General features: G+C 45.9%; 1 protein-coding gene across 14 annotated transcripts in view; it reads left to right on the plus strand.

The window, feature by feature from the left end:
- Positions 1–1,587: 1,587 nt before the first annotated feature.
- Positions 1,588–16,715, plus strand: part of PWWP2A (PWWP domain containing 2A) — a 66,699-nt gene continuing 51,571 nt past the window's right edge. For 9 of the 14 annotated variants that reach the window (XR_002733050.3, XM_023218853.3, XM_023218841.3 and 6 more), the window contains exon 1: positions 1,588–2,266. Coding sequence is in view for 8 of the 14 variants with exons in the window: in XM_023218853.3 (XP_023074621.1) it covers positions 1,683–2,266 (584 nt within the window). In the remaining 6 variants the exon portion in view is untranslated. Of the gene's footprint in view, positions 2,267–3,980; positions 4,225–12,607; positions 12,678–16,715 lie in introns of those variants that run through there. The other 5 variants (XM_023218856.2, XM_023218857.2, XM_023218849.1 and 2 more) reach the window with 4 other exon arrangements.

Below are 16,715 nucleotides of genomic sequence, written 5' to 3' on the forward strand. Positions count from 1 at the left end.
AGGCTGGTCTTGAACTCCTGACTTCAAGTGATCCAACAGCCTCGGCCTCCCAAAGTTCTGGGATTACAGGCGTGAGCCACCGCGCCCAGCCTTGTGTGTATTTTTAAGTGATATTCTGAAACTTTCCTGATTGGGATCTTCTACTGGCCTTTCCCCAAGAGCCACTTGGTTTGAAATAGGCAGAGCATATGGTGATATTTGTTTATTGCTATTTTCAGCCTTTTCCGTGTAAAACCGAAATTCTGACTATGCAATTTACCAGGTGAGTAACCTTGGGCACCCTCTTTGTGCCTTGAAATTTTAAGGATTGCGATGATATGCTATAGTGTTTGTATTAGTGCCTGGTACATGGTACTTAAAAGACACTAGCTGTAATTATTCTTCAGGACTTTATTTATTTTTTTTTTTACTCTCAATGCTAGCAGCTTTTCTTCCCTCTCTCCTGTAGGCATTCTCCCAGAAAAAAAGGCTGACTCTGAGGTGCCATTTGAGAGAAATAGGTTCAGTAGATTCTTCCAGAGATAACAAACGAAGAGACTTGACGTGGGAGTAAGAGAAGTAGGGGCGTTAGGACACTGAAGTGAGAGAGCTTTTTCTCTTGGCACTGGAGAAGCCAGGAAACAAAAAGGCTTTTGCAGGGACCAGGTGCGTCCACTTTGCAGTGTATTTGGAGAGAACAAGCAGTGTTCACATATCAGTCCAGCAATATCTCAAGACTCCTTTCTGGAACGGTCATCAGTTTAATCCAGTGAGGATGGTGTCTCTCCTCTTTCATGAGCATTTTCCTATTTTTGAAATGTTAATAAGTAGGTGCTTTGTTCCTAGGAAGTGGAGAGAAGTCAAGGAAAATACTCATCGTACTCCTAGAAGTCAAGGAAAAAACTCCTCGTACTCCTTATGGCAGCTGGAGTGGCTGCTGTGAGCCAGCTGCCATGAGGTTATGGAGAACGTCTTGAATATTCTATTCCCCAGCACCTAGTGCAGTGACTAGCATAGTAGGCACTCAAAAAGTGTCGGTAGGATTGTATTTCAAACTTTAGTTGTCTTTCCCAGAGAAGCCTGTCGTGCCCACACGCGGTCGCAATAAGTCCGCGCCTAGAAATAACATTTATTCTAAGGATCTCTGCGCAGAGATTCTTGGGAAGCGGTTCCCCTCCCGCATTCCCTAGTTATTCCTCCCCTCGGCGCCTTTGAAAGAAGTGGCACGCCACATGATTCCCTCCTTTCTCCCACCTCTGAAGACCTGAATGATAATGGACAGGAGCGTAGGCCAACCATAAAACTTTATTTCCTCTTCCAGCCAATAGCAAGAGGCGATGAGTATATCGCTCCTCTTTTGTGACTTCCCCCGCCCCCTTGGATTCCGCCCCCTATTCCTCCACTCAGATTCCACACTTGACAACACATCTGGCCAATGAGAAGTTCCTACTCTGCGTGGGAAGGATGGACTGACTAGATGATAGACGTCCACCCCTGGCCAATGGAATATCACAAGTGCGGGAGGGGTGTAGAATGGAACCAATGGCGAGGTGCCAAAAACGAGCATCAGGGAAAGGGCGGGACGAAAGTGTTCGCGGGAGGGAGGGGAAGGCCCAGGGAACCAAGCAGCGCTGCCGCCGCCGCCGCCGCCGCCGCCGCCGCTGCTGCAGCGGGAGTTGGAGGAGGGAGAAGCCAGGAAGAAAATGGCGGCCGTGGCTGCAGAGGCGGCAGCGACTGCAGCGTCCCCCGGGGAGGGGGGCGCCGGCGAGGCCGAGCCGGAGATGGAGCCCATCCCCGGCAGTGAGGCCGGCACTGACCCCCTCCCGGTCACGGCCACTGAAGCGTCTGTGCCGGATGGCGAGACCGACGGGCAGCAGTCCGCTCCTCAGGCCGACGAGCCGCCGCTCCCGCCGCCACCGCCGCCGCCGGGGGAGCTCGCCCGCAGCCCAGAGGCGGCGGGGCCGGAGCTGGAGGCTGAGGAGAAACTGTCCGTTCGGGTGGCGGAGTCGGCTGCAGCTGCGCCTCAGGGAGGGCCTGAACTTCCACCTTCTCCTGCATCGCCGCCGGAGCAGCCCCCGGCACCCGAGGAGCGCGAGGAGCCGCCGCTGCCTCAGCCCGTAGCCCCGGCGCTCGTGCCGCCGGCGGGCGGGGACTCCACGGTGTCGCAACTCATCCCGGGCTCGGAGGTGCGGGTCACGCTGGATCACATCATTGAGGACGCGCTTGTCGTGTCGTTCCGCCTCGGGGAGAAGCTCTTCTCCGGGGTCCTCATGGATCTGTCCAAAAGGTACCGCGTCCGTCCCCAGCACGCTCCGGTCTGCTGGGTCCCCAGGGAGGGAGTGAGCCGGGGCGGCCCCCTCTCGCCGAGCCCTCGGTTCCCTGCTCCCCGGGGCCCCGCCCTCTGGTCCTGCGCGGCGCGTGGCGCGCGCTCCGAGTGGGGCAGGCGCGCGAGACCGGGAGAGGGCGGTCCCGGCCCCAGGTGGGCGCCTGCGGGGCAGGTGTGCCACCAGGTGGGAGGGCGCGGGTGCAGATGGGCTCACAGGTCTCACCCCTCACTCCCGGCCTTCTGCGACTTGGCCTGGACTCACCGTCACTGGGCAGGTGGGTTAATGCAAGATGCAGATAGATTTTTGCAGAGAAGAGGGGAAGAGCATTTGTTAAAATGAACCTTTTAACTGTGATTCTTACGGTTAGAAGTCATTCCCGTTAGGTTAACCATTCAATAGAGAAGCATATTTTGCTAATTTTAATGATAGTTTTAAGAAAAGTTTAAAGAAAAGATTGGAGACTTTAAAAAAATCCTTTAATGTCAAGGTGGTGTAGCATAAAAATGTTCAAATAACTTCTAACACCTGGGATACCGTTTATATAATAAGGACAAGAAGGTTGAATTCATCTACAAATTTGGCTTAACCAGCACATTTTCATTTTTTGATTTAAAATGTGTTTGGGCTGTGCTTTAAAACAGGGGAAGAGAACCTGTTCTAAGTCTGGAGTTAACCTTTTTATTCTCTTCTTTTGCAGATATGAAGTGCAGAGACTCCCATTCACGCCTTTCCATTCTGTTTCCTACAACAGCACACACTCTGATGGTATCTCACCTGTTTGTCATGGCTTATTAGTATGTTTTACTCTTAAACTGCTTGTTCTCCCATCAAGACACAGGAATCCTTCTTTCCCATTTGGGTAAAAAAGCCATTTAAAATTTCATATTAAAGTATGGTGTTTGCGGGGGAAAGATGAGAGCAGTTACTCTGTATTATTTAATCTCAAATATCTTTGTTTTTTTTTTTTTTTTTTTGAGACGGAGTTTCACTCTGTTTCCCAGGCTGGAGTGCATTGGCGCCATATCGTTGCACTGCAACCTCCGCCTCCTGGGTTCAAGCAATTCTCCAGCCTCAGCCTCCCAAGTAGCTGGGACTCCAGGTGCGTGCCACCACGCTGGTCTGATTTTTGTACTTTTTAAGTAGAGACAGGGTTTCACCATGTTGGCCAGGCTGGTCTTGAAATCCTGACCTCAGGTTATTTACCTGCCTCAGCCTCCCAAAGGGCTGGGATTGCAGGCATGTGCCATCGTGCCAGGCCTCAAGTATCTTTTTTAAAAATAATTTTGAATTAGGGCATTTGCACTTCTGTTTGTGTTTGTTTGTTTACTTATTTAATAGAGATGGGGTCTTGCTGTGCTGCCCAGGCTGGTCTCAGACTCCTGGGCTCAAGCGATCCTCCTGCCTTGGCCTCCCAAAGTGCTGAAATTACAGGCGTGAGCCACTGCCCCCGGCCTGCACTTCTGTTTTCATAATTAGAAAGCAGAATAAGGTGAGTGTGCTTTCTATTGATGTATTTTATTTATTTACTTATTTTTTTTTGAGATGGCGTTTTACTCTTGTTGCCCAGGCTGGAGTGCAACGGTGTGATCTCAACTCACTGTAACCTCCACCTACTTGGTTCAAGCGATTCTCCTGCCTCAGCCTCCCAAGTAGCTGGGGGCTAATTTTGTCTTTTTAGTAGAGATGGAGTTAACCATGTTGGTCAGGCTGGTCTCAAACTCCTGACCTCAGGTGATCCACCCACCTTGGCCTCCCAAAGTGCTGGGGTACAAGCATGAGCCACCTTGCCCGGACTCTGTTAATGTATTTAATAGTGAGAGACACTCAGTGGTGTGTATGCTGTTGAATGAAACAGAAGAGATGGCCAGTGATTGTGTGAGAATCTGGATTTCAAATCTGCAAAAGGAAGGTGCAGAAGGTAAGTTGTTTTTGGAAATGGAATGGATAAGTTCTCATTGTGTTAGTGCTTTATTTTTTAAAAATTTTCTTTGGTAGAGAATTGCAATTGAGTTTTGGTCTCTTGCTATCAGTGCTTAGAAATAGCAATTTCTTTTGTTGGAGGAGCTATTCCTAATATGAACCTTTTCCATTTGAATATTCTGAAGTGAAAGGATCCTATTATTATTATTTATTTATTTTTTCCAAGACAGAGTCTTGCTCTGTCACACAGGCTGGAGTACAGTGCTGCGATCTCAGCTCACTGCAACCTCTGCCTCCACAGCTGAAGCAATTCTCCTGCCTCAGCCTCCCGAGTAGCTGGGATTACAGGCGCCCAGTGCTTTGGGAGGCCAAGGCAGGCAGATAATTTGAGTGCAGGAGTTCCAGAGGAGCCTGGGCAACATAGTAAAACCCTGCCTCTACAAAAAAAAAATATAAAACTTAGCCGGGCATGGTGGCTTGTGCCTGTGGTCCCAGCTACTCGGGAGGCTAAGGTGGGAGGATCTCTTGAGCCCCAGAGGTGGAGGTTACAGTGAACTAAGATCACGCCACTGCAGTCCAGTCTGGGTGACAGAATGAGACTCTGTCTTAAAAAAATAACTGTGGAAATGTTGAGGAAATAAAACACAGTGACTCTAAAATTTAGCAATTCAAGGAATTCTTATTGGACTAATGATTGACTAGTTGGATTTCCTTTTTTTTACAGTTTAATCCGGAAAAACGGACCAGCCAGTATATTTTGTAATTTGCACTAATATTGATTGCACACTTTCATGTGCAGTTTTGGGGTTTACTGATGGATCCAGGAGATTTTTTTTTCTTTTGTTTTGTTTTTAAGAGGTTGGGTCACGCTGTGTTGCTCAGGCTGGAGTTCAGTGCTAGGATCATAGCTCCCTGCGTTCTTCCACCTTAGCTTCCCAAATAGCTGGGACTACAAGTGCACACCACCATGCTTGGCTAACTTTTTTTTTCCTTTTTTTGAGACAGAGTCTCACTCTGTCACCCAGGCTGGAGTGAAGTAGTGTGATCTCAGCTCAGTGCAACCTCCATCTCCTGGGTTCAAGCGATTCTCCTGCCTCATCCTCGCAAGTAGCTGGGATTATAGGCACCCGCCACCACGCCCGACTGATTTTTGTATTTTTAGTAGAGACAGGGGTTTCACCATGTTGGCCAGGCTAGTCTCTAACTCTTGACCTCAGGTGATCTGCCCACCTTGGCATCTCAAAGTGCTGGGATTACAGTCATAAGCCACCACGCCCAGCCCGTTTTTGTATCTTTTGTAGAGATGGGGGTCTTACTATGTTGCTTAGACTGGTCTCGTGCTCCTGGGCTCAAGCGATCCTCTGATTTTGACCTCCCAAAATGCTGGGATTACAGGCATGAGCCATTGCAGCCAGCCAGCTATATTTTCATCCAAACGAAACCTTGAGATCCAGCATAGAGACATGACTGCCAGTCTGTTTCAGAGACTAGGCTGGAACCCAGGGCTACTGAGTTTGTGCTCTTTTTTTTTTTTGACAGAGTCTTGCTCTGTCACTCAGGCTGGAGTGCAGTGGTGCGATCTCAGCTCACTGTATCTTCCGCCCCCGGGGTTCAAGTGATTCTCCTGCCTCAGCCTCCTGAGTAGCTGGAACTATAGGCGCATGCCACCATGCCTGGCCAATTTTTTTGTATTTTTTAGTAGAGACGGGGTTTTACCATATTGGACAGGCTGATCTCGAACTTCTGACCTCCTGACCTCGTGATCCGCCTGCCTTGGCCTCCCAAAGTGCTGGGATTTTAGGCATGAGCCACTGCACTTGGCCATACCTGGCTAATTAAAATTTTTTTTTTTGTAGAGATGGGGGTCTTACCATGTTGCTCAGGCTGATTGAACTCTTTTTTTTTTTTTTTTTTTCTTGAGACTGAGTCTCGCTCTGTTCCCTGGGCTGGAGTGCAATGGCACAATATCGGCTCACTGCAACCTCGGCCTCCTGGGTTTAAATGATCTGCCTCAGCCTCCTGAGTAGCTGGGATTATAGGCATGTTCTACCACACCCGGCAAATTTTTGTATTTTTGTGGAGACAGGGTTTTACCATGTTGGCCAGTCTGTTCTTTGAATTCCTGACCTCAGGTGATTGGCCCAGCAGGTGCTGGGATTATAGGCATGAGCCACTGTGCCTGGCCTGAACACTTTTTTTTTTGAAACAGTCTTGCTCTGTCACCCAAGCTGGAGTTCAGTAGTGTGATCTTGGCTTGCTGCAACCTCGGCCTCCGGGGTTCAAGGGATTGTAGTAGAGACGGGGTTTCGCCATGTTGGCCAGGCTTATCTTGAAGTCCTGACCTCAAGTGATCCTCCTGCTTCAGCCTCCCAAAGTGCTGGGGATTACAGGCATCAGCCACTGCACCAGGTCTGAATTCTTGGCCTCAAGCCATCCTCCCACTTCTGTACTCCCAAAGTGTTAGGATTACAGGCGTGAGCCACTGCACCCAGCCAAGATACTTTAGACTCTACTAAGACTATATTCATCAGTTGTTTGAAAGTAATTTGTATCTTATTTGAATTGGCCATTGAATTCAACCTCTAGGTAAAAAATTAGGAGCTTTCTACTGAGTGCCCATTATATGCCAGACATTGTATTTCATGCTTTAGTATTTTTTTTTTTTTTTTTTTGAGATGGAGTCTTGCTCTGTCCCCCGGGCTGGAGTGCAGTGGCCGAATCTCAGCTCACTGGAAGCTCCGCCTCCCGGGTTCACGCCATTCTCCTGCCTCAGCCTCCGGAGTAGCTGGGACTACAGGCGCCTACCACCTCGCCTGGCTAGTTTTTTGTATTTTTAGTAGAGACGGGCTTTCACCAGGTTAGCCAGGATGGTCTCGATCTCCTGACCTCGTGATCCGCCCGTCTCGGCCTCCCAAAGTGCTGGGATTACAGGCTTGAGCCATCGCGCCCGGCCTCATGCTTTAGTTTTTTTTATAACCTTGGTAGTGTTTTTAATTTACACAGAAGGAAATGGAAGCTCATTTAATTTGGCCAGTTAACTTGTAAGTGGCAAAGCAAGGATTCAAATGTAGGTTGATCCCATTCTAAAACCTCTGCTTTTTCTACTTGAATATTAGAAAGCTAGTTGGGCTAAGTTTTAGTTTAAGCAGAAAGTAAAGAATGGCATGTTTCTGAAAGTTGCATATTCCTGAAAGTTAGTGCTTCTCTTGATTTCATTGCCTGTGTGGAGATAATATAAAGGATATGGGTGTTGGAGCCAAGCAGATTCTTTAGTTGGGTGAAAACCGTGAAACCTGGCTCTGGAGACTCCGCTAGTTCCTTAGCTGAATACCGGGGAATACATAGTAAGCTCTGAAGTTTTGGTTCTTGCCTCTCCAGTGAGATTAACATTTGGGAGACTAAATGTGTAATGTATTTGTGCTTTTCTTCAGTCTTCAAAAGGGCTAGTTATTGCTTTTATAAATTTCTTCCATATTTTATGCTGACGTTATGCATGGTACAGAAATGTCTTTGTAAAATTGGAAGAGCTATCTACTGTGTGGAAAAGGTGTTTGAGTCTAGAACACAGGATTTAATATGTGTGTGGATGACTAAGAGTCTGCTTTTGTAATCATTTGAAATGTTTCCCTTCCCTGTTGTTTTATTATTTTTTGCGTTATTTTCAGACTTACTTGGTTGGAGAAAACATTTTTGAGGAGAATCATTCTGTGAAAAAAAAGGAGCTGAACACATGTAACTCAAGAAAGAAAAGAAAGTGGTACTAAATAGTAAATTATTGACCTGGACAGAGTGTTAGGGTGCTTGGGCTTTAATTTTTTTTTTTTTTTTTTTTTGAGACAGAGTCTCGCTCCTGTCACCCAGGCTGGAGTACAATGGCGCGACTTTGGCTCACTGCAACTTCTACCTCCCTGGTTCAAGCAATTCCCCTGCCTCAGCCTCCTGAGTAGCTGGGATTACAGGTGCACGCCACCATGACTGGCTCATTGTTTTATAGTTTTAGTAGAGACGGGGTTTCATCATGTTGACCAGACTGGTGTCGAACTCCTGACCTCAGGCAGTCCTCCACCTCAGCCTCCCAAAGTGTTGGGATTACAGGCATGAGCCACTGCTCCTGGCTTGGGCTTTACTTTCTAATATTGGTACTAGCCTCTCCTATTAGCACTGTGACTTTGGGTGTATCATTGTGCCTTACTAAGCTCCATTTCCTAGTTCTTAGGCTAATTGATTTAGCTTTGGACAGTTCACTTAGACACAAACAAACAAACTTTGTGCCTCAATTTATACGTAAAATCAACAGAATGACCAGGTGGCCTGGTGTTCTCTGTACCATCCTGGTTTGTTACGTCCTTTCTGTCTTCTAGGTAGTTTTCTTTGGCCCGTAAATGACGCAGTGGTTTTGAGGATATTTCTAGTATCTGCTTAAAATCACATTTTGTTTAGCATTGTATTTACTTAACACTGGATGCCTGGCCGGGTGTGGTGGCTCATGCCTGTAATCTCAGCAAGTTGGGAGGCCAAGGCAGTGGGATCACCTAAGGTCAGCAGTTCAAGACCATCCTGACCAACATGGAGAAACCCCCTCTCTACTAAAAATACAAAAAATTATCTGGGCGTGGCGGCATGCACCTATAATCTCAGCTCCTCAGGAGGCTGAGGCAGGAGCATTGCTTGAACCTGGGAGGTGGAGGCTGCAGTGAGCAGAGATCGCACCATTGCACTCCAGTCCAGTTGACAGAGTGAGGCTCTGTCTAAAAGAAAACTGGGGCTAGGCGCCGTGGCTCACGCCTGTAATCCCAGCACTTTGGGAGGCCGAGGCGGGTGGATCACGAGGTCAGGAGATCGAGACCATCCTGGCTAACATGGCGAAACCCCGTCTCTACTAAAAATTCAAAAAATTCGCCGGGCGCGGTGGTGGGCGCTTATAGTCCCAGCTACTCGGGAGGCTGAGGCAGGAGAATGGCGTGAACCCGAGAGGCGGAGCTTGCAGTGAGCCGAGATGGCACCACCGCACTCTAGCCTGGGCGACAGAGTGAAACTCTTGTCTCAAAAACAAACACACACACAAAGGAAAAAAACTGGATGCCTTTAAGTGAAGCGTGCATTCTCTAGCTTACTCTGTGCTCCTCCACTGGTTTTTCTTTTTTTTTTTTTTTTTGAGACGGAGTCTTGCTCGGTCGCCCAGGCTGGAGTGTAGTGGCGCGATCTCGGCTCACTGCAAGCTCCGCCTCCCGGGTTTACGCCATTCTCCTGCCTCAGCCTCCCAAGTAGCTGGGACTACAGGCGCCGGCCACCTGGCCCAGCTAATTTTTTGCCTTTTTAGTAGAGACAGGGTTTCACCGTGTTAGCCAGGATGGTCTCGATCTCCTGACCTCGTGATCCGCCCGCCTCAGCCTCCCAAAGTGCTGGGATTACAGGCGTGAGCCACCGCGCCCGGCCTCTTTTTTTTTTTTTTTTTTTTTTTTTTGGAGAAAGGTTCTTGCTCTGTCACCCAGGCCAGAATGCAGTGGCACACTCTACAGCCTCAACCTCCTGGGCTGGAGCAATCCTCCCACATCAGCCTCCCAAATAGCTGCAGCAACAGGTACGTGCCCCCATGCCCGGCTAATATGTGTCTTTTTGGTGGAGACAGGGTTTTGCCTTGTTGCCTAGGCTCATCTGCCTCATCCTCTCAAAGTGTTGGGATTATAGGCGTAAGCTACAGCACCCGGCCACTGTTGTTTTATATTTTATACCCAGCTCTCTTCGTTTAAATTACCTACCTGTTTCTGAGCTCATTAGCAATGTCTAATGACAATAGTCTAAATGCTAGCAGATGAGAATAATCAATTAACCCTACAAATTCAGTTTGGGTTTTCCTGTTCTCATTTTGTCCTTAATCTTAGCTTTTTAAATTTTGACATATAATAAGCATCCCTTCAGGATTCTGAACTGTCTTAATGATTATTTTATTTATTTGTTTAGAGACAGGGTTTCGCTTTATCACAGAGACTGTAGTGTAGTGGTGTGATCATAGCTTACTGCAGCCTTGAACTCCTGGGCCCAAGCGATCCTCCCACCCCAGCCTCCCATGTACCTGGGATTAGAGGCTCATGCCGCTGTGCCTGGCGAGTTAAGAAAAAAAAAATGCCAGGCGCGTTGGCTCACGCCTGTAATACCAGCACTTTGGGAGGCCGAGGTGGACGGATCACCTGAGGTCAGGAGTTCAAGACCAGCCTGACCAATACGATGAAACCCTGTCACTACTGAAAATACAAAAATTAGCCGGGCGTAGTGGCCTCCCAAAGTACTGAGATTACAGGCTTGAGCCACCATGCCCGGCCAGTGCAGATATCTAAAAAGATAAGACCTTTAAAAACAACAATCTTACTACCATTATTACATCTGAAATAATAGCAATAATTCTTTTATATCATCAAATATTCATTCACTGTTAGAATGTCAGACTGTTGACTGGCATCTTAGGAGGCTCACACAGGTGGATCCCTTGAGGGCAGGAGTTTGAGACCAGCCTGGCCAACATGGTGATACCGTATCTCTACTATAAAAATGCAAAAATTAGCCGGGCCTGGTGGTGTGTGCCTATAATTCCAGCTACTCCGGAGGCTGAGGCAAGAGAATCACTGGAACCCGGGAGGCGGAGGCTGCAGTGAGCTGAGATTGTGCCATTGTACTTCAGCCTGGGTAACAGAGCAAGACTCAAAAAAAGAAGAAAAAAAAAAGGGACTGTCAAAATTAATAGCTCAAGACTGTTCAGTTTTCAAATTAGGATCCAAATAAAGCTCATACATTGCAATTGGTTGATTTTCTTGTCCTTTTCATGTGTTCATAGTTCTGCTGTTACTTTTATTCACTTGCAATTTACTGTTAATCCATGGACTTTGTAGAATTTTTTACGTTCTGTATATATATAAATTTTTTCCCAGTTGCATCCTCTTGCAATTCCTTGTTTTAAAATAGTTATTTTCCCTTAGGAACAAACTGAAAGGGCAAGAACCACAGCCTTATCAAGGCCTCTCTTAAAAGTCTCTCCTTGGCCGGGCGCGGTGGCTCAAGCCTGTAATCCCAGCACTTTGGGAGGCCGAGACGGGCGGATCACGGGGTCAGGAAATCGAGACCATCCTGGCGAACACGGTGAAACCCCGTCTCTACTAAAAATACAAAAACTAGCTGGGCGAGGTGGCGGGCGCCTGTAGTCCCAGCTACTCGGGAGGCTGAGGCAGGAGAATGGCGTAAACCCGGGAGGCGGAGCTTGCAGTGAGCTGAGATCCGGCCACTGCACTCCAGTCCGGGCGACAGAGCAAGACTCCGCCTCAAAAAAAAAAAAAAAAAAAAAAGTCTCTCCTTGTTTTGGGTCAGTAGAAATGATTATGGATATCTTACCTGCTGGCAAACTTTTAGATCTATCCCTTAAACACAGTCCCAAGTTTAGTAATTGCAAACATAAGAAAATTGAACCTCTCAAGACTGTTTGCAAAGAGCAAAAGTCTTCAGTCCAGGCTTCTGAAGAGGTAGTTCTTCACTTCTCATAGTTACAAAGCCACCTGGAAATCCTTAAAAATCTTCTTGCAGAAGCTTTTAAATGGGAGGAAAAAAGGAGAAAATCCCGAAAGGTCTTTCTGAATCATTTTTTTTGGGGGGAGAGGGGGACGTGACAGGAAACAAGGAATCACGAAGTAAAGGTTTATGCTTGAAAATGCTTGTGTAGCCGGGTGCAGTGGATCATGACTGTAATCCTAGCATTTTGGGAGGCTGAGGCGGGTGGATCACTTGAGGCTAGAAGTTTGAGACCAGCCTGGCCAACATGGCAAAATCCCATCTCTACTAAAAATACAAATATTAGCCGGGTGTAGTGGTGTGCACCTGTAATCCTAGCTACTCAGGAGGCTGAGGCACGAGAATTGCTTGAACCTGGGAGGCAGAGGTTGCAGTGAGCTGAGATCGTGCCACTGCACTCCAGCCTCCGTGACAGAGTGAGACTCTTATCTCAAGAAAAAATAAATAAAAACTTGTATGGCTGGGCATGGTGCCTCTTGCCTGTAATCCCAGCACTTTGGGAGATTGAGGCAGGAAGATCACATGAACCCTGAAGTTTGAACCAGCCTTGGCAACATACTGAGATCCCATCTCTTAAAAAAATGCTTGTGCATTTTAATTTTGTGGTATATGTGTATTAAAGGGTGTAGCTAGCTATATTTCAGAGTTGATGTTTTTACAAATACCGACTTTGTGTGTGTACACGGGGGTACTGTTGCATTAAAAATAATTGATGATTTCCTTAGGAAACTTCAGTTTTCACTAAGTTCTTAAAAGCAATTTGTAGAAAATTTACTTGTTTTTTTTGAGGAAATATAAACCAAGACAATGATTTCTTTTCTTTACAGAGACCATGAAACGTATGGTGCAATAGCCCTTCTTTTGGTGGGAAAAATATACAGCCATTCTGGTGAAGCAGTGAGTAGTGGTATCAGTAGCTTATACTACAGTGTCCAGGTTGAGAACTTAGGCCCTCAAGTAGTATGCTTGAATGATTGTGTTGTGGTACGTTACAAGTAATATTTTTTTGGTGATTATTTTGTTTCTATGCCAAGATGTCAATAAAGGCTTTACACAGTGAAACAGAGAAGAGGCAAGTGCCAGTCACTCCCTGGCCCACACAGCTTTGGGTCGCCCACTACTGTGCAGTATGTGTTGAGAGTGAGCTCTTCCATTGCATGTTGCATTAATATGATGTTTTTCAGAAGTGATTATTAGTTGGGCATTAAACCTGGTTTCATTCTGAGTCTAAAAGAATCCTCCAGGCCACTCTGTCTATGGGGTTAGCCCTGCTCTGTCTAGGGAGAGGCTCTTCTAGAAAAAATAAAAAATAAAAATAAAAAGTAAAGAATCCTTTAATAAATTATGGAATTAAAAATAAAACTTAAAAGTAGATTTTATACACTAACTATGCCTGGGCGATGTGTTATACACAAACTACGCCCAGGCATGTTTTATTGGACTTGGGGTTTCCTTTTTTTCATTTTTGAGATGGAGTCTCGCTTTTGTCGCCCAGGCCAGAGTGCAGTGGTGCGATCTTGGCTCACTGGAACCTCCGCCTTCAAACAGAGAATTGTGCCTCAGCCTTCCTAGTAGCTGGGATTTCAGGTGCCTGCCACCATACCTGGCTAATTTTTGTATTTTCAGTAGAGACGGGGTTTCACCATGTTGGCCACGCTGCTGTCGGACTCCTGACCTCAGGTGATCCGCCCACCTTGGCCTCCCAAAATGCTGGGATTACCGGTATGAGTCACTGTGCCCGGCCTGGACTTGGGTTTTTTTTTTTTTTTAGACAGAGTCTCGCTCTGTCGCCCAGGCTGGAGTGCAGTGGCATGATCTCGGCTCACTTCAACCTCTGCCTCCCAGGTTCACGCCATTCTCCTGCCTCAGCCTCCCAAGTAGCTGGGACTACAGGCTCCTGCCACCATGCCTGGCTAATTTTTTGTATTTTTAGTAGAGATGGGGTTTCACCATGTTAGCCAGGATGGTCTTGATCTCCTGACCTCGTGATCCGCCTTCCTCAGCCTCTCAAAGTGCTGGGATTACAGGCGTGAACCACTGCGCCCGGCTGTACTTGGGGTTTCTAATGAGTTTTTCAACCTCTTACTGTAAATAAGACTGTACTTTACTGTGTACTATTTTAAAGTAAAGCTCTTATTGAAACAAGGTCTAATCTTCCTAAGATCAGGTTTTCTGTGGGGACTGCTAAAGAGTTAAGGTGCTTATCTTCACTGTAATGGCTGAGTTAATTTCATATTGATAGAAAATGAAAGATGTATTAGTAGTTGTTTTTGTCTATAAAGTGCATCATTATTTCTTGGTATTTATTTATCCTGTTTTCCCTAAATTCTTGAGTAAATTCAGACACACAGTACCAGGAGAATAGAAGCTTGCTGTAGTGGCAGGTATTGCAAGAAAGTAATTGGAGATTAAGTTACGTTCTAGGTAGATTTAATATAGAATGCCTTTACTAAACACTTTTGGGCAGTGGTTGTCAAAACAAATGTGCATAGATTTCTGAGTTTCATTCCATCATTTTGCATTTTAAACAAAGTGATTCTGACACAGAAGATTCTTGGACCATTTGGAGATAACTGATTTTTAGGGAGTAGTTTGCCAAAGTATTTAATAGAACAATCAATTGGTTAAGCCTATTTTAAAGGTTTCCAGTTAAGGCTGGTCACAGTAGCTCATGCCTGTAATCCCAGCACTTTGGGAGACCAAGGTGGGCGGCTCATTTGAGGCCAGGAGTTCGAGACCAGCCTGACTAACATGGTGAAGCCCTGTCTCTACTAAAAATACAAAAAAAATTAGTCGGGCGTGGTGGTATGCACCTGTAATCCCAGCTACTTGGGAGGCTGACACATGAGAATCACTTGACCCTGGGAGGTGAAGGTTGCAGTGAGCTGAGATCTCCCCACTGCATACTAAGCAGTCTATCATATGTGGGGATGGGCAGCTTGGGTGGCTGATCTAAATCCTTGTTGGAAAGCTGCTAATTAGTCTTGCAAATGATTTCCTGAATCTATAAGTTTAAGTAGCCCATAATTTTCATTTCTTTACCCTTGAACCAATTTTATGTAGTTGGCTTACTGTAGAATAGTGGATTTTAGCCTTTTAAAACTCATAATCCCTATAATACTTAATTTCACTTTTTTGCATATTTCTTGTTTTTTTAATGTATGATTTTTTTTTTTTTTTGAGATGGAGTCTCACTCTGTCGCCCAGGCTGGAGTGCGTGCAGTGGCTTGATCTTGGCTCACTGCAAGCTCTGCCTCCCGGGTTCACGCCATTCTCCTATCTTAGCCTCTCAAGTAGCTGGGACTACAGGCGCCTGCTACCATGCCCGGCTAATTTTTTTATATTTTTAGTAGAGACGGGGTTTCACCGTGTTAGCGAGGATGGTCTCGATCTCCTGACCTCGTGATCCACCCATCTTGGTCTCCCAAAGTGCTGGGATTACAGGCGTGAGCCACCGCCCCTGGCCTGTATGAGGTTTTAAATTTTTATTTTTTCCTGCATTTTTCTACCATCTAAGAAGGTTGCCACATTTTAGTTTCTGTATTTTATAGTAGCTACTATGTATTTTCAATTTCTATGCTAAGTCCTGTGCCAAATACTTTGTTTACATTGTTTCATTTAACTCTGGCAAATCTGCTGAAGTAAATTCTATTAATCCCCATTTCATAGATAGACACCAAGGCTCAGAGGTTACTTAAGCAAAATTGCCTAAGATTGTAAATGTTAGATGATAGTAGATATATTCAAGATGGCTTTTTGAATGATACACAATTCTCCAGGGTTTGAAAACCTTGTTCTAATTAAAATGTACTTAACTATATTTTGCCATACCACTTAGTTTATGGTTTTGCTAGGGAGTTAACCTGGCAGTTAGAAATAAGAGTTCTCTGTTCCTCACCCACCCAGGCAACAGCTATTTGCTGTAAACATTAATTGCTCTTCAGTTCAATATAGTGAACTTGGGACATTTTTGGAAATCATATTTCTTCTATATGGTCCTGTGTCTTAAGTTAGATAACATGCTGTTTTTCCTTGATTGGCCTGGACCTGGCAGTAGTGAAACCCACTTGTTCATAAGAGGAAATACAAATTGTCACCTTTGAAGCCTGTTAAGCACAGGTCAGTGTTTAGTCAGTGCTGGATGACTGAATTTGAAAAGGATTTAAAGACTAAAATAAAATAAGTTGTTAGGTAACCTTTCTTTGAGGATTTTTTTTGTGTGTGTTTTCAGATGGAATCTCATTCTGTCACCCAGTCTGGAGTACAGTGGTGTGATCTCAGCTCACTGTAACCTCTGCCTCCTGGGTTCAAGCGATTCTCCTGCCTCAGCCTACCAAGCAGCTGGGACCACAGATGTGTGCCACCATGCCCAGCTAGTTTTTTTGTATTTTTAATGGAGATGGGGTTTCACCATGTTGGCCAGGCTAGTCTCCAACTTCTGACCTCAGGTGATCCTCCCACCTTGGTCTCCCATAAAAAGGATTATTTTATGCCGCATTTAATTTATTTGGAAAATGTCAAGTAGGTTGCTGTAAGTGATGTATTAATATAAAATTGAAATCAAGATTGTCTGATCTTAAAAATATTTTGCGGCCAGGCGCAGTGGTTCACACCTGTTATCCCAGCACTTTGGGAGGCCGAGGCTGGTGAATCATGAGGTCAGGAGATCGAGACCGTCCTGGCTAACACGGTGAAACCCCGTCTCTACTAAAAAATACAAAACAAAATTTTCTGGGCGTGGTGGCGGACACCTGTAGTCCCAGCTACTCAAGAGGCTGAGGCAGGAGAATGGTGTGAACCCGGGAGGCGGAGCTTACAGTGAGCTGAGATCGCGCCCACTATACTCCAGCCTAGGTGACAGAGCGAGATTCTGTCTCAAAAAAAAAATGTATATTATATATATGTATATATTATATATATTTTATATATGTATAT

This window comes from Piliocolobus tephrosceles, chromosome 4, assembly GCF_002776525.5.
Source record: "Piliocolobus tephrosceles isolate RC106 chromosome 4, ASM277652v3, whole genome shotgun sequence".
Taxonomy (NCBI): Eukaryota; Metazoa; Chordata; class Mammalia; order Primates; family Cercopithecidae; genus Piliocolobus; species Piliocolobus tephrosceles.